The sequence below is a fragment of the Eubalaena glacialis genome, chromosome 18 (genome assembly GCF_028564815.1).
Source record: "Eubalaena glacialis isolate mEubGla1 chromosome 18, mEubGla1.1.hap2.+ XY, whole genome shotgun sequence".
Classification (NCBI taxonomy): domain Eukaryota; kingdom Metazoa; phylum Chordata; class Mammalia; order Artiodactyla; family Balaenidae; genus Eubalaena; species Eubalaena glacialis.
This window is the reverse complement of record NC_083733.1, coordinates 69,216,883-69,238,432: the sequence shown is the minus strand read 5'-3', so window position 1 is coordinate 69,238,432 and position 21,550 is coordinate 69,216,883. Positions and strand designations below refer to the sequence as shown.

Below are 21,550 nucleotides of genomic sequence, written 5' to 3'. Positions count from 1 at the left end.
ATCTTTTGCCTACTTTTATTTTGTGAGATATGGCTATTTTTGTCTTTTTTTGACAAAAGAGAGCAGGTAAACAACAAAGACATCTGTTAGATTTCACTCATTCATCAATAATGTGAGTGATTTCTTTTCTGAATGTAATTATAATTTGGAATAGTGAAAGAATATGTTCTCAACTTTTTCTCAATTTTATACTATGCATAATGTAATGGCCACATACATTATACAGGTTTAGGAATAATCTGCATTATTAATATATGCTACCTTAGTGTTAAGTCCAGACATTCAATTACACAGTAAATTAATCTCTGGTTTGTAGTGTTTGCCAGTTTCCGTGCTGTAAATATTCCAACCATAGCCAAGGTCAAATTGCCAACATAATTTCACTGAACATTCATTTGGGAAACATTGCCAGTAGGCTGCTATTGTATTCTTTTTCCACCATTACAGGTACAGTAGCCGCAATTTTAAGAATGTAGCTAATAAACCTTAGTAGAATGATTATAAAGTGATAGGTTTTGCATCTTTGTTTTGAAAATCATTTACTGGATGAATAGTTGACTTAAATTTTGCCTATTTAAAATGTACATTTTGGGGCTTCCCTGGTGGCACAGTGGTTAGGAATCCGCCTGCCAATGCAGGGGACACGGGTTCGTGCCCCGGTCCAGGAAGATCCCACATGCCGTGGAGCAACTAGGCCCGTGAGCCACAACTACTGAGCCTGTGCGTCTGTAACCTGTGCTCCGCAACGGGAGAGGCCGCGACAGTGAGAGGCCCGCGCACCGCGATGAAGAGTGGCTCCCGCTCGCCACCACTGGAGAAAGCCCTTGCACAGAAACTAAGACCCAACACATCCAAAAATAAATAAATAAATAAATTTATTTTTAAAAAAATTAAAAATAAATAAATAAAATGTACATTTTGACATACTTGTGTACAGCCCCCCAACAAGTTTCCTCCTGCCATTGTTAATTCATCCTCAACATTAAACTGACTGATGCAAGAGCATATTCTACTTTTGTAACAGATATTTTCAAATGTATATTTAAATGGAATGACTGTGTTGGACCCTTCCTATATCTTACATCATTTATCGTGTTTATGCACATTTTTTTGTGTTTGTGTATCATGATTTACTTAGTAGTTTTTAACATTTATAATCCTAGGTATCATGTCTTTGAATACATAATTTCTTAGAATGCATTTCTAAAATAAGAGAGCCCTGGGACTACCCTGGTGGTACAGTGGTTAAGAATCCGCCTGTGGGCTTCCCTGGTGGCACAGTGGTTGAGAGTCCGCCTGCCAATGCAGGGGACACGGGTTCGAGTCCTGGTCTGGGAAGATCCCACATGCCATGGAGCAACTAGGCCCGTGAGCCACAACTACTGAGCCTGCGCGTCTGGAGCCTGTTGTCCGCAAGAGGAGAGGTCACGATAGTGAGAGGCCCACGCACCGCGATGAAGAGTGGCCCCCGCTTGCCACAAGTGGAGAAAGCCCTTGCACAGAAACGAAGACCCAACACAGCCAAAAATAAATAAATAAATAAATTAATTAATTAAAAAAAAAAAAAAAAAAAAGACTCCACCTGCCAAGGACTTCCCTGGTGGTGTAGTGGTTAAGAGTCTGCCTGCCAATGCAGGGGACACGGGTTCAAGCCCTGGTCTGGGAACATCCCACATGCCATGGAGCAACTAAACCTGTGTGCCACAACTACTGAGCCTGTGCTGTAGAGCCCACGAGCCACAACTACTGGACCCCGTGTGTCTAGAGCCCATGCTCCGCAAAAAGAGAAGCTACCACAATGAGAAGCCTGCACACCTCGATGAAGAGAAACCACCACAATGAGAAGCCTGCACACCTCAATGAAGATTTGCCCCCACTTGCCGCAACTAGAGAAAGCCTGTGCGCAGTAATGAAGACCCAACACAGCCAAAAATAGATAAATAAATTAAATAAATTAAATAACAAACAAACTGAGACCGGGACTTCCCTGGTGGTCCAGTGGTTAAGACTCCAATGCAGGGTGCACTGGTTTGATCTCTGGTCAGGGAACTAAGATCCTACATGCTGTGTGGCAAGGCCAAAAAGGAAAAAAAAGAAAAACAAACTGAGACCATGAGACCACCTGACACTCATTAGGATGGCTAATATGTGATATATATATTTGTTGGACAAAATTAGAATTTTGGACTGGTTTTATAATATAAGTCAGCACCAACCATTACATATATTTATTGTTTCTCCTCCCACCATATGTCTCCTCTATTTCTGCATTCCAAACATGGTGGATATCTTCAGATCTCTGATAACTCTGTGAAGTTATGTGTGGGGCTCTAGAGGTGCTATTTCGTCTACCTGGAACTCCTGGATCTGAATATGCTTTAAAAATTTGTTTTTAAAGTAACCATATAAGATACAAGTACATAAAGACACAAACTTTTATGTCTAAATTTCCTGTTTCTTTCCATTGTACTTAATTACTTAATGAAAACTTTCCCAAGAGTGGCTACTAGGTAGTAAAGTATAAGTAGATTAAGTAAATTCTGTATAACTAGATAAAATTTTCATTTTCTGGATATTCTATTAGCTCTAGAAATGCAAGAATTTATCTGTTCTTATTCACCAATATATCCCAATTAATGAATGAAAATTGAAAGACCCTTAGCCAATCACCTTTTCATTGTATAATTATTTGTACCTGACAATCACCTAAGTTAAAAAAGAAAATTAGGGACTTCCCTGGTGGTGCAGTGATTAAGAATCTGCTTGCCAATGCAGGGGACAAGGGTTCCAGTCCTGGTCCAGGAAGATCCCACGTGCTGCAGAGCAACTAATCCCATGCGCCACAACTACTGAGCCTGCACTCTAGAACCCATGAGCCACAACTACTGAGCCCACGTACCACAACTACTGAGTCCCGTGCGCCTAGAGCCTGTTCTCCGCAACAAGAGAAGCCACTGCAATGAGAAGCCCAAGCACCGCAATGAAGAGTACGCGCCACTCGCCACAACTAGAGAAAGCCTGCACGCAGCAATGAAGACCCAACGCAGACAAAAATAAATAATAAATAAATAATAAATAAATTGAAAACAAATTGAGGTCCAGACCTCTCAAGTGGCTGAACTAGGAAGGAGTAGATCCCCAAATTTCCCTTAAAAAAAAATTTAATTGATTCACTGCAGAAATAAGGCATAAATGTTTAACAATATTAGGAAAATAATTTTTTTGGAGCAGAAATCATAGAAGAACCTAGAGACACCCGTGTCACTGCTGATGAGCACAAAGGGGCTGAAAGCTGGGAAATCCGGAGCTAGTAGCACAGATGTTTCCATCAGCTACTGGCCTGGATTTACAATTACAGTAACGCAAAGACTCAAAATGGAAGAGAGACAGTAAAAAGAGATGAAGAAACTCACCAGGATAAGGATGGTGCATGTGGCTGTGGCCACGTGGGGAGGTCTGGGGTAAAGTCTGTTGCTGTGGTTGTATTGGGCTTGCTGCTTGTATCTGTGCAGGACAAATATCATGCACCCACTGGTCCAGATCTTGAAGCCCAAATAACATCCAGGGGATAAAATATGAATGCATGTAATAAGCCGAGATTTCTGTCTGACGTGGCTGAGAAACAGTATGTAAAAAATATTTTCACACATGTGTGCTGTTTCCAGCACCAATCATGTTCATAGGAATATAGACATTTACCAACACCTGAAGGAACCAGAAAAGGAAAGTAAAGAAGCCAATGCATTTGGGGGGATTGAATTCTGAAGTCTATCCACCAAGAGGTTCTGGGGCAAAACTCAATGGCCAGGAAGCCACTCAGAAGGCAGGTAGTGCCAAGAGAAACCCCTGTGGCCACTCTGTAAATACAAGACAAATGTACACCCAAGATCATAGAGGAAGTGTTTCAATCCAAAAGCTGTCATTGTCTGTGGGATCCCTCTGGAGCAAAGAGCCAAGTTGTTGTTGGGGAGGCTAATAAAATAGTCTTGTTCAGGCTTCAGAGACAACAATAGGCTTTTGACTAAACAAAGACTCTGAAAGAGCTACACGTCGAGCTGCTAGACTACATGCAGGTCAGCAGAAACGGTGCTAGTCAGTCTTGGGATACAACAGATAAAGAAGGGAGTAAGTCACAAAGCTTCCTGGGACTTGGGAATCTGGCCAGTTCCCGGAATTCAGCGAACATTCTGAGACTTACAACTAAAATATCAAAACATTTGCGATAATAGCCAGAGCTGCATACTTGCACGCAAGCTGATGACTATCAGCTTGCGGCTTGGCGTTAAAAGCAGGACTCCTTTGGGCAGCACTCTGAAGTCCCACCCGTGGGGTGGACTCACCGCCCGGGACGTTCCCAACTGGGACTCCAGATTGCTGTTCAAGGGAATTCCTAGCTGCCACTTGGATCTGGAAGTAGGTGTCGGCCCAATTCGGTGATGTATGCTCTGTTATATACTCTGTTAATATTCCTCTCCCTCTAATGATTGTATATTGAAATTTATATACTCTGTTAATATTCTTATTCCTTTCCCTCTAATGACTGTATATTGAAGTTAAGTTAAATCACTTTCTATTAAAGATTTGATTGAAGCTGTTTATTCGTGTGAGACGAGTGGTTATTTTGCCAGCGAATCCAACGAACCTTAAAACCGAAAGCAGTCTTTTGGCAAAACAGTTGTTGGCCAAGATCAGTTGGTTGACAGTCTGATCAGTGGGTCTCAACTTGTAACTGGTGAGCAAGGTGAAGTTATGAAGACAAAGGCAGGAGGAGTTTTCCAGGACCCCAGCTCCAGTGTGAGTGAGGAACATAATCTCTATTTCCAAGTTGGCATGCACATCACTTTCATATCTAGGAGATATTGATTTTAATTTGAGACAAAGAAATGGTAGAAAGATAAACAAATGTATTACCTACTTCTACTCAGCTGTATCTTCTGCTCAGCTGTATCAGATAAATGGGCACTGAGTAATCTGGAGAAAGTAAATCTTGCCTAATATACAGGTGCTTCTAAGCTCAGCCAGTTATTCAATTGTGTTTTTGATAGTTATATTTTTTCCAAAAAACAGAAAAATCTATCTTGGGTTAGGAATCCACCAATATTGATAATTTTGTAAAGTCTATATTAAGAAAATTGTGCATTGCACACGAAACTGCTCTGTTTTCAGTGAAACCTCTGGGTAGCCTCTGTACATCAGATCAAACCATTTTCAGTAATAGATAAAAATGTGGAAATACAAAGTGAAATATGATCTAAAGATTAGCACATTCACTAGCTGGGGCCAGGATAACTAGGTATGCATTGACTGATTAGGCCTTATGATTAAGAGGGAAGGTCAGGGAATTCCCTGGAGGTCCAGTGGTTAGGACTCCACCGTTTCCCTGCTGTGGGCCTGGGTTTGATCCCTGGTTGGGGAACTAAGATCCCAGAAGCCACACAGTGCGGCCAAAATAAATAAATAAATAAAATAACAATAGTAAGGGAAGTTCATTCACGTGAATAGGGTGTAGGTGAATCAGACTGGTGGAGCAGGGAATGTACAAAGAGCAAGAGAACAGCTATCGTGGGTAGCCTGATCATCAGTTTTTGTCACTGAGTTGGGCACAATCACTGACTATGCAGTCAGAAGAGCCCTTTCTAGGGGGACGAGAAGCAGTGCTCTCCCTCTTGCCGAGCAGGCCTGTCCAAAATCTCCTCTCCATATTCCCAGTCAGCGTTCTGTCTGACTTTTTTCTGGTCCCTGAACAAAGCCCACAAAATCACTAACTCTTCAGGCTGCATGCATTTCAGGAGCAATAGGATAATGTTTAGTTTTTGTTCCTGTTACCGGTGGGTTTAAACGTGGGTTGGTTAAAAGGATTCTGAGATAATGTCCAAACACGTCATTGATAAGTAGCATTAAGGACTCTTAAATGCTCTTAACACTCCCCGCCCCCATGGGTCCCCCGCCTCCTTAAGAAGGCTGGAGCCCCTCCCCAGCCCTAGAGGTCATTTCCCAGTGCTCCTCCGGGTGCTTCTTGGCTTTTTCCCAGGTGCTTCCCGGTGTGGGGCTTCCTTCCTTGAGACTTTTGCACTACATTACCCAGAAGAATTTGTGCTAAGGGGCAGCGACTCTCATCCAATGAAAATCGAGCAAGGGGGCATTTCCGGGAGGGCGAACCTCCGGGGGAGGGACTTCCGATTTCTTCGTGGCTGCCATTTTAGTTACGGTGAAGTCTCCGGAGATGGTCAGAGGCTTCTGTGTGCGGTGTTGGGAGCGAGGTGACAGGCTAAGAGGCGCAAGAGGAGGGTCTGTGCGCACTGAACCGGGGCGGTTTTGAGGGTCGGGGACAGACCCGTGCAGTGTGCGTGCAGAGTGGGACCCGGTCGGTCGACTGTCGCCACTCCTTTCCGTCCAGAAGTTCCGATGGCGGCGCCTGCGCTGAGGGACCCGGCTCAGGTAAACGCTGCGTGTTCCGGGTTCTCCCCGGCCTGTTTCCCCACCCAGATACGAACGGCCCGCCTGAGAGGCGGCTGTTCACGTTGCTTTATCCCAGGCCCCGGGTCTAGGACAGAGAGGCCTCCAGGGGTCTTTTCCCTTTTTCTGTCTGAGTGAGACTTGGAGATGCAACTGAAGCAGGAACATTCCGGGAACCTGGAGTCCATCTTGTTTCTGCAAGGAAGAAAGTTTGAGGCCAGGCTGCATCTGGAGTGGTAGATAAGAGGTTGTACCTTTCTTCTCCGAGAAGAAAGCCCTCCGAGAAGGGCTCCGAGAGCCCTCGGAGCGGTGGAGAGTTTTGAGCACAGGAAGGACACCATCTGAATTAGGCCTTTAAAAATACTCCAGAGCCTGTTCAGTGGAAGCACAGACTGTAGGGGGTGATGAGATCATTGAGGCAGAGGGAAGTTGTGGCTTTTCCAAGGTCACAGCTGGTAAGAGGTAGCACCGGGGACCGAGGCACGGAGGAGAGGTTTGCCAGTCAGCCCGAGGTTACCTGGCTCTGGTACCCGACAGAGGTCCAGTTGTGAGAACGACAGAGATGCCCTTGGGGAAAAGAGAAAGGCAGAGCCTAGCTCAGAGCATAGGGGTGGGTGTGAGGGCCTTACCCAGCATGCATACAAGTGCATGAGCCTCTGGAACACCGCCATGGTCTCTTTCCTCTATAGTTTGCCTTTTCTTACATGTTCCCAGGCTGCAGAAGCACTTGGAGCAAGTGGAGGTTGTCCCAGTCCCTCGCTTGTTCTCACCCCCCACGCACACATTCTCTGTATTTGAGGTGTATTGGGGCTCTTCACCTGCCATTCTCCCAGCTCTTTGGTTTGGGGACCCTGGAGAACCCCATGCTCAGGTTCCTGAGTGCAGGCTGGGTTCTATGGAGGGGGTTCCCATTTCCCAACACCAATGGAAGGAGGCGTAGAAGGTTACTCATGAATCCAATACCAGTATGTGGAAGTGCTGTGAGGTGAGGCTGAGCTAGTTTAGGTAAGTGCAGGTCTCCTTTTTTCTGGTGGAAATAAACAGGGAAGGGCAAGAGTTAGACTTGAAATCACTGCCTTATGTATTCTGGAGGAAAAGGGAGGTGCAGATCAAAGGAAGATGGTTTTCTTCCCCAGGTCTCAAGAAGTGCCATCTGATTGGGTAGTAGGGGAAATGTGTGGGAAGATGTATTGTGGGTTTTCAGGAGTAAGACTGTTCATGGTTTTATTTGTCCCTGTTTACCAGGGCAGTGTGACCTTTGAGGATGTTGCCGTGTACTTCTCCTGGGAGGAATGGTGTCTTCTTGATGAGGTTCAGATACACCTATACCTTGATGTCATGCTGGAGAACTTTGCAGTTGTATGCATGCTGGGTAAGGCCCTCACACCCACCCCTATCCTCTGAGCTAGGCTCTGCCTTTCTTCTCTTCCCCAAGGGCAGCTCTGTCCTCACATCTGGAACACAGGCACTGCTTTCTTCTTCAATTGGTTGGTTATGTGCTGTGGTTACTATGGCTAGGCAGAGTGTATCCCTATTCCTTAGTGCCGGGACACCTGTAGCTCCAAAGTTTTGCAGGTGAGGATTTAGGTTTAGTAGTCTTGCACTCAGTCTGATAGATTCCTCCTTGCTCGCCCTCTCTGCCCAGGCGAATGTCAAAATCCATGGTACCCAAGTTTTGCTCCATTCCTGTTCATGACATTTTTTTTGTGCCTGACTTCACAACAGACTGTTGTCACTGACATGGTCTTTACTAAAACAGACCATGAGCTGTTTCTGTAAGACCTTTTTCCAAGGTTCCAATTTCTGTTTATCAACACTGGCATCTGTTAAGCATTCCGGTCAGCAATGAATGAAATTCCTGTTGCTCCACACCCTTACCAGCATTTGGTGTTGTGAATGTTTGGATTTTGGCCCTTCTTATAGGTATGTAATAGTGTGTACTTTTCAGTTTAATTTGCATTTCCTTGCATCTTTGTATATGCTAAATTGTCATCTGTATATCTTTTTTTTTTGGCTACGTTGGGTCTTTGTTGCTGCACGTGGGCTTTTTCTAGTTGCAGCAAACGGGGTCTACTCTTCATTGTGGTGCGCGGGCTTCTCATTGCAGTGGCTTCTCTTGTTGCAGAGCACAGACTCTAGGCACGCGGGCTTCAGTAGTTGTGGCTCGCAGGCTCTAGAGCGCAGGTTCAGTAGTTGTGGCACACGGGCTTAGTTGCTCCGCGGCATGTGGGATTTTCACAGACCAGGGCTCGAACCTGTGTCCCCTGCATTGGCAGGCAGATTCTTAACCACTGCGCCACCAGGGAAGTCCTGTATATCTTCTTTTAATGAGGTGTTTGTTAAGGTGTTTTGCTCATTTGGGTTTTTGTTTTCTTACTAAGTTTTAAGAGTTTTTTGTATTTAGCATTTAGGTCTGTGATCCATTTTGAGTTAATTTTTTGTGAAGGTTTGTGTCTAGAATTCATTTCTTGGCATGTGATGTTCGGTTGTTCCAGTACTATTTATTCAAAAGACTTAACTTTTCTCCATTGTATTGCGCTTGCTCATCTGTCAAAGGTCAGTTGAGTGTATTTCTATGGGTCTATTTCTGGGTTCTCAATACTTTTCATTGAACAGTTTCTCTGTCATTTCAACAATATCACACTGGCTTGATTACTTTAGATACTAAGTCTTAAAGTTGAGTAGTGTCAGTCTGCCAGCTTTGTTCTTCTTCAGTTTTGTGTTGGCTATTTTGGGACTTTTGCCTTTTTGTATAAATTTTAGGATCAAAGTATTTATGTCCACAAAATAACTTGCTGGTATTTTGATATGGGTTGCATTGAATCTATAGATGAAGTTGGGAAGAACGGACATCTTGACGATACTGGGTTTTCTTGTTTATGAACGTGAAATATCTTTCCATTTATTTATTTCTTTGATTTCTTTATTAGAGTGTTTGTTTGTTTGTTTTTTGGCTGCACTGCGAGGCCTGAGGGATTTTAGTTCCCCTACTAGGGATCCCCTACTCAGGCCCATGGCAGTGAAAGCATGGAGTCCTAACCAGTGGACCACCATGGAATTCATGATTCCTCTATTTAAGTTTTATAGTTTCTCTCATGTATATCTTGTACACGTTTTGATAGATCTGTAACTCAATATTTCTTTCTCTTGCTCTCTTTTTTTTTGAGCGGGTGCTAATTTACATGGTATTGTGTTTTTAATTTCAAATTTACTTGTTCATTGATGGTATATAGTACGTAATTGACTTCTGTATATTAAGCTTATGTCCTGAAAGCTTGCTGTAATTGCTTCTTAGTTCCAGGAATTTTTTTTTTCCTCTATTTTTTGGGTGTTTTACATAGCTGGTCATGTCATATGAGAATGAAGACAGTTTTATTCCTTCCTTCCTGATCAGTATGCCATTTATATAACCTCATCTCATTGCCTTTGTTTTGACTTCCACTATAAAGTTGAAAGGGAGTTGTAAAAGGGAACATCCTTGCCTTCTTCATCTTAGTGGGAGAGTTCTAGTTTTTCTCTAGTAAGTATGATAGTAGCTATAGGGTTTTATTTAGTTTATCAAGTTGAAGTGTTTTTTTTCAATTTTTAGGTTATATTATATGGAGATTTTTAACATAAGTGGCTGTTGGATTTTGTCAGATCCTTTTTCTGCATCTATTGATGAGATCATGAGTTGGTCTTTAACCTGTTGATGACATGGATTATATTAATTGATTTTTTAATGTTAAAGCAGCATTGCGTAACGTGGATCATTCTCAGTTGGTCATGGTGTATAATTCTTCCCTCCTTCCTTCCTTCCTTCCTTCCTTCCTTCCTTCCTTCCTTCCTTCCTTCCCTCCCTCCCTCCCTCCCTTCCTCCCTCCCTCCCTCCTTCCCTCCTTTCCTGCACTGGGTCTTTGTTACTGCGCACAGGCTTTCTCTAGTTGCGGCGAGCGGGGGGCTACTCTTCGTTGTGGCGCGCGGGCTTCTCATTGCAATGGCTTCTCTTATTGTGGAGCGCGGGCTTCAGTAGTTGTGGCACGCGGGCTTAGTAGTTGTGGCCTTCAGGCTCAGTCATTGTGGCTCACAGGCTTAGTTGCTCTGTGGCATGTGGGATCTTCCCAGACCAGGGCTCGAACCCATGTCCCCTCCACTCGCAGGCGGATTCTTAACCACTGTGCCACCAGGGAAGTCCCGTATAATTCTTTTCCAACTGTTTTTGAAACAATTTACTGATATTTTGTGAGGATTGTTGCATCTATGTTCATGAGAGATACTGGTCTATACTTTTCTTTTAATGTCTTTGGTTTGATATTAGAGTAATGCTGTTCTGATGCAATTAGTGTGGAAGAATTCCTTCTGTTTCTGTATTCTGAAAGCAGTTGTAGAGAATTGTGTACTATCTTCCTTAATGTTTGTCAGATTTGACCAGTGAACCAATGTCTGCCAATTGTATTCCCAGAAAATTTGGAAGGTTATTAATTTTTTTTTAAGAATTTCTTTTTTTTTGGATGTGGACCATTAAAAAACAATTTTTTAAAAATCTTTATTTTGTTGCTTCGGGTCTTACTTGCGGCAGGCGTGCTCCTTAGTTGCGGCTTGCAGGCTCTTTAGTTGTGGCATGCGAACTCTTAGTTGTGGCATGCATGTGGGATCTAGTTCCCTGATCAGGGATCGAACTTGGGCCCCCTGCATTGGGAGCGCAGAGTCTTAACCACTGTGCCACCAGTTAAGTCCCTGGATGTGGACTATTTTTAATGTCTTTATTGAAGTTGTTACAATATTTCTTCTGTTTTATGTTTTGGTTTTTTGGCCCTGAGGCATGTGGGATGTTAGCTCCCTGACCAGGGATCGAACCTACACCCCCTGCATTGGAAGGCAAAGTCTTAACCACTGGACTGCCAGGGAAGTCCTGTGGAAAGCTATTCATCATTGATTCAATTTCTGTAGTAAATGTAGACCCATTGAGATTGTCTATTTCTTTTTTTTGTTGGTTTAGTTTTAGGTTTTTTTGGAGGGGCCGCACACCAAGGCATGTGGAATCTTAAGCTCCCCCTATCAGGGATCTAACCTGGGCCCTCTGCAGTGGAAGCATGGAGTCTTAACTGCTTAAATACATGTAGACCTATTTAGATTGTTTCTTTTTGTGTGAGTTTGGTAGACTGTATCTTTCAGGGTGTTGATCCATTTCATTTAGGTTTTCAAATTTATGGTCTTGGAGATTCTCATATATTTCATTATTATCCTTTGAACATCCATTGTATCTATAGTCATGTGTCCTTTTTAATTTTTTTTTTAAACTGAACAAACTGTGCACTTTTTATATTATTATTATTTTTTTGGCTGTGTTGGGTCTTTGCTGCTGCACGCAGGGTTTTCTCTAGTTGTGGCAAGCAGGGGCTACTCTTTGTTGCGGTGCGTGGGCTTCTCATTGGGTGGCTTCTCTTGTTGCAGAGCACAGGCTCTAGGCGCACAGGCTTCAGTAGTTGTGGCACTTGGGCTCAGTAGTTGTGGCTCACGGGCTCTAGAGTGCAGGCTCAGTCGTTGTGGTGCGCAGGCTTAGTTGCTCCACGGCATGTGGGATCTTTCCAGAGCAGGGCTCAAACCCATGTCCCCTGCATTGGTAGGCGGATTCTTAACCAGTGTGCCACCAGGGAAGCCCTCCTTTTTCATTTTGATATTAGTAATTTGTGTCCTCTCTTGTTTTTGTGACTAGGCTGACTAGCATGTTTTTGATTTTATCGGGCATTTTAAAGAACCAGCTTTTTTTTGACTTTGTTGATTTTTCTCTACTGATTTTTAAAATTATTTCTTTTCTTCTTCCTTTGTATTTCATTTTCCCCTAGTTTCCTAAGATAGAAGCACAGATGACTGATTTTAGGTCTTTCATCTTATCTAATATATGCATTCAGTGCTACCGATTGCCATATAAACACTGCTTTCACTGCATCTGCATTTCTTTTTTAAGTTTATTTTTGGGTGCGTTGGGTCTTTGTTGCTGCATGTGGGCTTTGTCTAGTTGCAGTGAGTGGGGGCTACTCTTCACTGCAGTGCACAGGCTTCTTATTGCGGTGACTTCTCTTGTTGTGGAGCACGGGCTCTAGGCGTGCGGACTTCAGTAGTTGCGGCGTGTGGGCTCTAGAGCGCAGGCTTAGTAGTTGTGGCACATGGGCTCAGTTGCTCCGCGGCATGTGGGATGTTCCCAGACCAGGGCTTGAACCCATGTCCCCTGCATTGGCAGGCAGATTCTTAACTGCGCCACCAGGGAAGTACCCATCTGCATGTTTTGACAAGTGCTGTGTTTGTTTCTTTCAGAATACTTAAAAATTTATCTTAATATTTCTTCTTTGACCCATGTTTTACTTGGAAGTGTATTGTTTAATTTATCAGTGTTCTGCAATTTTACAGCTATCCTTTTGTTACTGGTTGCCGGTGTAATTCACTTTGTTCTGAGAACTGACCTTGTATGTTTTCTGTTCTTTTAAATTTGTTAAGGTGTGTTTTCTGGCCCAAGATGTAGTCCATCTTGTGAATGTTCTATGTCAGTTTGAGAAGAATATTCTGTTTTTGAATGGAGTAGCCTAGTAATCTATAGGTGACTGTTACATCCAGTTGACTGATGATGGTGATCCTCAGTTTATCAGCATCCTTATGGATTTTTCCTTTTCTGGATCTGTTCATTTCTTATAGAGGTGTGTTGAATGAAGTCTCCAAGTGTTATAGCAGATTCATCTATTTTTTGCTTGTAGGTCTGTTTTGCCTCATATTTTGACATTGTGTTGTTAGACACAGACATGTTAAGGATTGTTGTGTATTCTGGAGTATTGATCCCTTTACCATTGTGTCATTCTCATTATCCTTGATAACTTTGCTTATGTGAAATCTGCTGTGATATCAGTATAGTTACTACCACTTTTCTTTTTTTTCTTTTGATTTGTGTTGACCTTTTTTTTCTGTATTGACATACTTTTAATTTATATGCATCTTATTTTTAAGCATCTTTTTAAAAAAATTTTTTTATTTTGGTTGTGCTGGGTCTTAGTCGAGGCTCGCAGGCTCCTTAGTTGTAGCTCACTTGCTCCTTTAGTTGTGGCACGTGTGCTCCTTAATTGTGGCTGGTGGAGTCCTTAGTTGTGGCCGATGGGCTCCTTAGTTGCAGCTCGCAGGCTCCTTAGTTGTGGTGTGCGAACTCTTAGTTGCGGCATGCATGTAGGATCTAGTTCCCAGACCAGGGATCAAACCCGCGTCCCCTGCATTAGAAGGTGGATTCTTAACCACTGCACCACCAGGGAGCTTCCTCTATGTGCATCTTTGTATTTAAAGTGGGTTTCTCGGAGACAACATATAATTCAGTCTTGTTTTTTGATCCACTCTGATAATCTCTCTTTAAATTGGTGCATTGAGACTATCGATGTTTAATATATTGATACAGTTGGAAAAATATCTAACATATTTGTTACCATTTTCTTTTCATTGCCCTTGTTCTTTGTTCCTAGTTGAGTCTTCCACCCTTCTTTTTGTGGTTTTAATGAAGCATTTTGAATGACCCTTTTTCTCTCCTCTGTTAGCATATCATCTATACTTGTTCCTTTTCATTTTTTATGTAGTCGCGAGAGAGTTTCCAATATGTATTGACAGCTAATTCAATCCCACATTCAAATGACACTGTGGTTTCGTGGGTAGTTTAAAAAGCTCATAATTTTAAAAAATCCTAATTTTCCATCTTCTCCATTGTATTATTGTTGTCTTTTGTTTTAATTTTACGTAAACATACATATATGGGTATGTTTAAAAATACATGATGGAGTACACTGTTGCTATTGTTGTTTTGTACAAACTGTTATATCTAAATAGACAGTTTTGAGAAGAAGATATGCAAACGGTGACCTTCTACATGAAAAGGTGCTCAATATCACTAATGGTCGGGGAAATGCAAATTAATACCACAATGAGATACCACCTCACACCTGTTATAATGTCTGTTATGAAAAAGACAATAAATAAGTATAAGAGAAGATGTGAAGAAAAGGGACCCCGTGTGCACTGTTGGTAGGAATGTACATTATTTTTACCACATGGAAAAGAGTAGAGAATCCTTACACAATTAAGAAAGGAACTACCATATGGTCCATCAGTTCCATCTCTATGTATTTATCTAGGGGAGTGAAATCATCATCTCAAAAAGATATTTGTACTCCATGTTTATTGCTACATTATTTACAATATCCAAGACATGGAAACAACCTAAGTGTCCATTGATGGATGAGTGGATAACAAACACGCCTTATATATGGAATACTATTCAGTTTTATTCAACCATTAAAAAAAGAAGGAAATGTTGCCATTTACAGCAACATGATTGGATTTTATGGGCATTATGCTAAGTGAAATAAGTCAGAGAGAGAAATCCTGTTGTCCCTATGTTTCCACAGAGGATTGGTGCCAGGATCCCCTGCATATACTGAAATCTGGGGATGTTTAAGTCCCATAGTCAGCCCTGTGATTCTGAAGTTTCCCATTGTTTTAAAAATATTGATTAATTAATTTTATTTATTTTGGCTGTGTTGGGTCTTTGTTGCTGCACGTTGGCTTCCTCTAGTTGCAACGAGCAGGGGCTACTCTTTGTTGTGGTGCGCGGGTTTCTCATTGCAGTGGCTTCTCTTGTTGCAGAGGACAGGCTCTAGGCGTGCAGGCTTCAGTAGTTGTGGCACACAGGCTTCAGCATTTGTGGCTCACGGGCTCTAGAGTGCAGGCTCAGTAGTTGTGGCACACGGGCTTAGTTGCTCCACGGCATGTGGGAATCTTCCCAGCCCAGGGCTCAAACCCATGTCCCCCGCATTGGCAGGTGGATTCTTAACCACTGCACCACCAGGGAAGCCCAAGTTTCCCATTTTTTGATTCATCCAACTAAAGATCATGTAGTGCTGTGCATTTATTGGAAAATATCCGTGTATAAATGGACCCAAGCAATTCTAACCCATGTTATTCAAGGTTTAACTGTACTACATGATTATACTTACATGGGAAATCTTTGGAAAAAACAGCAACAACAACACCACCAAACTCAGATGCAGACAACAAATTAGTGATTGCCAGAATGCGGGAAGGTGGGTAGATGACATGGGTGAAGGGTTTCAGAAGTTACAGACTTCTAGTTATAAGATGATTAAGTTCTGGGGATGTAATTCACAGCATAGTGACTTTAGTTAACAAAACTGTATTGTATATTTAGAAGTGTTTAAGAAAGTAGATCTTAAAAGTTCTTGTCAGAAGAAAGAAAATTGTAAGACATAATTCAACTGAACTTATGTGGTAGTCATTTCAGTGTGTACATATATAGAATCATGTTGTACAGCTTAAAGATATACGATGTTCCTTAACAATTATGTGTCAGTAAAATATTTTTTATTCTGATGCTCTTCCTTTCTCTATGAAACCCAAATTTCTGATCTATATCATTTACCATCTCTCTCTCCTTTTTTTTTTTTTTTTTTTGGCCATGCTGTGCCACATGCGGCATCTTAGCTCCTTGACCAGGGATCAAACCCATGCCCCCTGCAGTGGAAGCGTGCATGGTAACCACTGGACTGCCAGGGAAGTCCCTTCATCTCTCTGAAGAACTTCTTTTAATATATTCCCACAATTTTTCTGTATGTAAGAAAGTGTTTATTTCACCATCAGTGTTAAAGGGTAATTTTTGCTGGATACCAAATTCTGGGTTGCTGAAGGTCACCTCCCACACCCACCCTGAGCACTTTAAATGTTTCACTTCATTCTCTTCTTGTCTGCATGAGTTCTGAGGAGAATTCAACTGTAATTGTTTTTGTTGCTTCTCTGTGGGTAAGGTGTTTATTCCTATGGCTTGTTTCAGGACTTTTTTGTGCATTTGAATGTGATATTTCTAGGTGTAGTTTTTTCGCATTAAACCTACTTGATGTTCTCTGAGCTTCCTGGATCTGTGCTTTGGTGTCTGATAGTAATTTGGTGAAAATTCTCCATCATTATTGCCTCAAATATTTTTTCTGTTCCTTTGTCTCTTTCTCCTTTTGATGTTTCCATATGTGTATGTTAAACCTTTTGTAGTTGTCCCACCAATATTGGATTTTTTTTTTGTCTTGTCCTTTTTTCTTTTCAGTTTTGGAAGTTTTTCCTAAGAGAACATCAAGCTCAGATTCTTTCCTCACCTATGTCCAGTTTATAAATAAGCCTATCACAGTCATTTTCCATTTCTGTTATGGTGTTCTCGATCTCTAGCATTTCTTGATTCTTTGTTAGATTTCCCATCTCTCTGCTTACATTGCCCTTCTGCTCTCGTATGCTGTCTGCTTTATCCATTTGCAGACGTTAATTAGCATATTAATCATAATTGTTTTATATTCCCAGCGTGATCATCCCAACATTCCTGTGATATCTGATTCTGGTTTTAAAGTTTCGTCTGTTCAAACTTCGTTTTGTGGGACACTGCAAATCTTCAGTAGACTCCATAGTTGCAAAAGAGTTACATCAGTTAGATTGTTCCCGTTTAGGTGGGGAGATGGATTCTTAACAGTCTGTACTCGATCCACTGTGCATCCTTCCCCCCTCTGGCTCCACTGGACGTTCTTTTTGTGGTATTTAATTATCGTTCCTTGGTCTAATGTGTACTGAGTTCCTCTGGGCTCATGTTGGCCACTTACCTGTCCTGACTCTGTTAGGGCTTGTATCATTTCTGTCCCGTGTAGTTTTTCAGCTGGGGATGGAGAGTCCTTGGTGGTTTCATGGGATGGACATGACTCTAGTTTCAGTATAAAGAGCTTACAGGTATCCTGGTAAGATGAATGGCAGCTGGGAGAGGGCTTGTTATAAGGTCTGTGTTGAGAAGTAATACCTGGAACATATCTTATTTGAGTAGTGTTTTAGGGCCATTGCCAGTGGCCCCCAATTACTTCTCTTGTCCTTTCTCCATTCTTGACATTCTGCTAACTTGTCCTTTTTACTACTTCCTTTTTTTTTTTTTTTGACCATGCCCCACGGCCTGTGGGATCCTAGTTTCCCAACCAGGGGTTGAACCCACACTCCCTGCATTGGAAGCATGGAGTCTTAACCACTGGACCACCAGGGAATTCCCTACTTCCCATTTTTATTCTGACTCCAGCCTAGGATAATTTCCCTACCACCTCTCTAACCCATTTATCTCATGTGGTCTTCACATTGTTTTCCCCTTAGTACTTACTGGTATTGTTTATGTCCTCAACCATGTATATATCCTTTAATATTTCTTGAACACCAGCTACCAGTTGCAGTCAGATTTTCTGGGGCCTGGAAATACACTTCTGCATATTATGGTAGGTCACCAGTAGATGTGGTACTGGTAAAAGCCATTGACAGAGGAGTGAATTGTAGAACTCGCCTTTTGCCTTGGGCCACATCCAGTCCCTGTGTCCTGTACTTGGTGAGAGCACCTTTCCCAATTTGACCCCAACTCCATTTCCTGAACACAATCCTGTGGACTGCTTCCTTCATGTGTCAGATATACTGTTGTGATGGTGTCACTCACACCCAATAACGTGAACAAGAACTTCACCATCACTTCTTTGTTTTCAGGTTCTTGGCACCGGGTTGAGGATGAAGAGACACCTTCTGAACAGAGCGTATCTGCACAAAGAGTGTCACAGATCAGTACTCCCAGTGCAGGTTCATCTCCTGAGAAGGCCCAGCCCTGTAAGATGTGCATCCCAGTCTTGAGAGACATTTTGCACTTGGCTGAAGAGCAAGGAACAAATAGGGGGCAGAAAGCATACACATGTGGGGCATGTGGGAAACAGTTCTATTTCACTGCAAACCTTCAAGAGCACCAGAAGCAGCACATTAGAGAGAAACCCTTCAGCTGTGATATGGGGAGACCCACATTTTTGAAAAGCTGCACAATCCATGCAACAGGGAATCTCTCTACCTACATGGAGATTGGGAACAACTACGTGGCCAAAATTGGACTTCAGAAACAGGTCACTAATACCAGGAAGAAACTGAACAACAGTAAGGAGTGTGAAGCTGTTTTTGACAGTGGGAAAAGTCATCACAGCTGGGGAGAAGGCAACAAATTCTCCAGCCACACAGAAATACTTATTCAGGATGAGAGAGTCCTCACTACCGAAGGGTTTTGTGAATGCAGCAACTGTGGGAAAGCCTACACCCAAAGAAGTAACCATAGTCAGCACCAGAAAGTTCACACTGGAGAAAGGCCTTATGAATGCAGCCAATGTGGAAAATTTTTTACCCACAAATCTAGTTTCCTTACACATCAGAGAGTTCACAGTGGGGAAAGGCCTTATGAGTGCAGTGAATGTGGAAAATCTTTTACTACTAGGTCTGGCCTCTATTATCATAGGAGAGTTCACACTGGAGAAAGGCCTTATGAGTGCAGTGAATGTGGGAAATCTTTTAGTAATAGGTCGATCCTTTGTAATCATCAGAGAGTTCACAGTGGAGAAAAGCCTTTTGAGTGCAGTGAATGTGGGAAATTCTTTAGCCGAAACGGACACCTCAGTGCCCATAAGAAAGTTCATACTGGAGAAAAGCCTTATGAATGCAATAAATGTGGAAAATCTTTTACTGCTAAGACGAGCCTTCATTACCATCAGAGAGTTCACAGTGGAGAAAAGCCTTATGAGTGTAGTCAATGTGGGAAATCTTTTACTACTAGCTCTGGTTTCTATTATCATCAGAGAGTTCACAGTGGAGAAAGGCCTTATGAGTGCAGTGAATGTGGGAAATCTTTTACTACTAGTTCTGGTCTCTATTATCATCAGAGAGTTCACAGTGGAGAAAGGCCTTATGAGTGCAGTGAATGTGGGAAATCTTTTACTACTAGTTCTGGTCTCTATTATCATCAGAGAGTTCACAGTGGAGAAAGGCCTTATGAGTGCAGTGAATGTGGGAAGTGTTTTACTGGTAGCTCAAGCCTTCATCGTCATCAGAGAGTTCACAGTGGAGAAAGACCTTATGAGTGCAGTGCATGTGGGAAATGTTTTAGTATTATATCTGATCTTTATGTTCATCAGAGAATTCACACAGGAGAAAGGCCTTATCAGTGCAATGAATGTGGGAAATGTTTTACTGATGGGTCAAGCCTTCGTCGTCATCAGAGAGTTCACACTGGAGAAAGGCCTTATGAGTGCACTGAATGTGGAAAATCCTTTAGCCGAAGACAGCTCCTCCATATCCATAGGAAAATCCACACTGGAGAAAAGCTTTATTAGTGCAAGGAATGTGATAAATCTTATTGAAAGGTGCCACTTCATTAAACATCAGTTCACACTGGTAAAAGGACCTTATGAATATAGCGAATATAGATGGGACTGATGTTCAAGGAGTTTGAGATTGTAACAGGGTGGGAAGAACCCCTGCAGTTACTGTGTAGCAAATGTACCCTTTCTTGGGACAAACTGTGGCCCAGAGAGAATGTATCATCTGTTGTGAACAGTGATCTGGATTCAATGCCAGGTTCCCTGGTTCAGGACATGGGGAGTCTGGTCACTTCAGTCCTCTTCCCCCCTTTCCCCCGTTGAGGACTCAAAGACATGTTGTCCATCTGGACACTTTTGCCCCCCACCCCAGGAGCCCTGCTGATAACCATAGCCCCATGCTGATGGATAGGGCTGTCTTTTCTCTGGGAAACAACATTGATGGCTTTCTTGGAAATGGCTCCGTTCATCTACCCAACCAAACCAGTGCTCATAGTGTTTTTATTCCCATTTGTAAAGGAAGGCATGTGCAGCCCAGAGACGTTGAGGGAATTCCACAAGGCCTCACTACTGCCAGGCCTTTGATGAGAGTGCTTCCTTTACACTGCACCCTTCCAGTGGCATCTCTTCTGCTTCGAGCAGGGACTCCATTTGCTTTGTCCCAACGATGAACTACCAACACCTGATGTGTTCTTCTCCACCTGGGCCTCCAGCTTCATTTTTCCCAGTGTACATCTCCTTCCTGCAAACACCCTCCCTCTTGGGATGTTCTTACAGTGACAGCAACACCAAGCCAGGCACTGTGGAGAAGATCATTGGAGTCACCCCAGATGTGACACTGGCTCCACTGCCATATGCAGTGATTCATTTTCAAGGTCCTTTCCTTTTTCATAAATCCACTTCAGGATGTCCCTGTTTCCCCATTATGCAGTTGACCCGCTCACTGTTCTGGGCAGTGTGAAGGACACTGAAGGACTAGGAATGTCCACTGTGGCCCTCACATGGCCTGGTACCCAAGGCTCTTCCTCCTAATCCCTTTTCCCATCTCCTTACTGCTCCTCCCCCGCCCCCCTCCCCAAAATGTAAGTCACCAAATAATGATTTTTAACCAGCAAGAACTTTCCTGTCCCCCTTCTGCAACCTACACTTGACCAACCTAGCTTAAAAGCTAAGACTGAATGCTGGCTGACCCCTCTGATGAAGACTGTAAAATCACAGTATAAAATCAGTATGATTTTAATTGCTTTTTTCTCATGGTTTTTTTTTTTTTTTTTTTTGGTGCACTTTGTGGCATGTGGGATTTTAGTTCCCCAACCAGGGATTGAACCCGTGCTCCCTGCAGTGGAAGCACAGAGCCATAACTAGTGGACTGCCAGGGGATTCCCTCTCTCAGGATTCTTGAGTTTGAGTTTTGTTTTTTTTTTTAATGTGTCTATTTTTTACCTGCATGTCTTGTTTTGATAAATTTCTATTTCTGCCTTTTACCTGCTTTTATTTTGTGAGTTCTTGTCTATTTTCTCTTTCCTTGACAAATAGGAGATCAGGGAAACAACAAAGGTATCTGTGAGATTTCACACATTTACCCAATGTGAGTGACTTCTGCATGGAACTGTAATTTGGCATAGTGAATATGTTCTCAATTTTTTCTTAATTTTGGTGTTATGCATAATGTAATGGCCACATACATTATATATGTTAAAGATAAATCTGCACTATTAACATACGCTACCTCAGGTTTTTTTCCTTTTTTTAATTCTCACCTACCCCCCCCCTTTTTTTCCCCACACCACACAGCTTATGGGACCTCAGTTCCCCGACCAGACATCAAACCCAGGCCCAAGCACTGAAAGCCCAGAATCCTAACCACTAGGCCACCAGGGAACTCCCATATC

The 21,550-nt window shown here is 42.6% G+C and overlaps 1 protein-coding gene across 1 annotated transcript; it reads left to right on the top strand.

Annotated features, from left to right (window-relative positions):
• Positions 1–6,221: 6,221 nt before the first annotated feature.
• LOC133077578 (zinc finger protein 211-like) lies at positions 6,222–19,749 on the top strand. Its single transcript, XM_061172370.1, has 3 exons — positions 6,222–6,438; positions 7,702–7,828; positions 18,019–19,749. The coding sequence occupies exons 1-3, from the start codon at positions 6,406–6,408 to the stop codon at positions 19,671–19,673; spliced, it is 1,815 nt and encodes a 604-aa protein (XP_061028353.1). The 5' UTR covers positions 6,222–6,405; the 3' UTR covers positions 19,674–19,749.
• Positions 19,750–21,550: the final 1,801 nt, after the last annotated feature.

Bases quoted from the DNA above. Each gene is read 5' to 3' on its own strand.
- LOC133077578 (XM_061172370.1), top strand. From the start codon at position 6,406: ATGGCGGCGCCTGCGCTGAGGGACCCGGCTCAG. The intron at 6,439-7,701 runs GTAAACGCTGCG...CCTGTTTACCAG, and splicing joins CGCTGAGGGACCCGGCTCAG to GGCAGTGTGACCTTTGAGGA. The intron at 7,829-18,018 runs GTAAGGCCCTCA...CTTTGTTTTCAG, and splicing joins TGCAGTTGTATGCATGCTGG to GTTCTTGGCACCGGGTTGAG.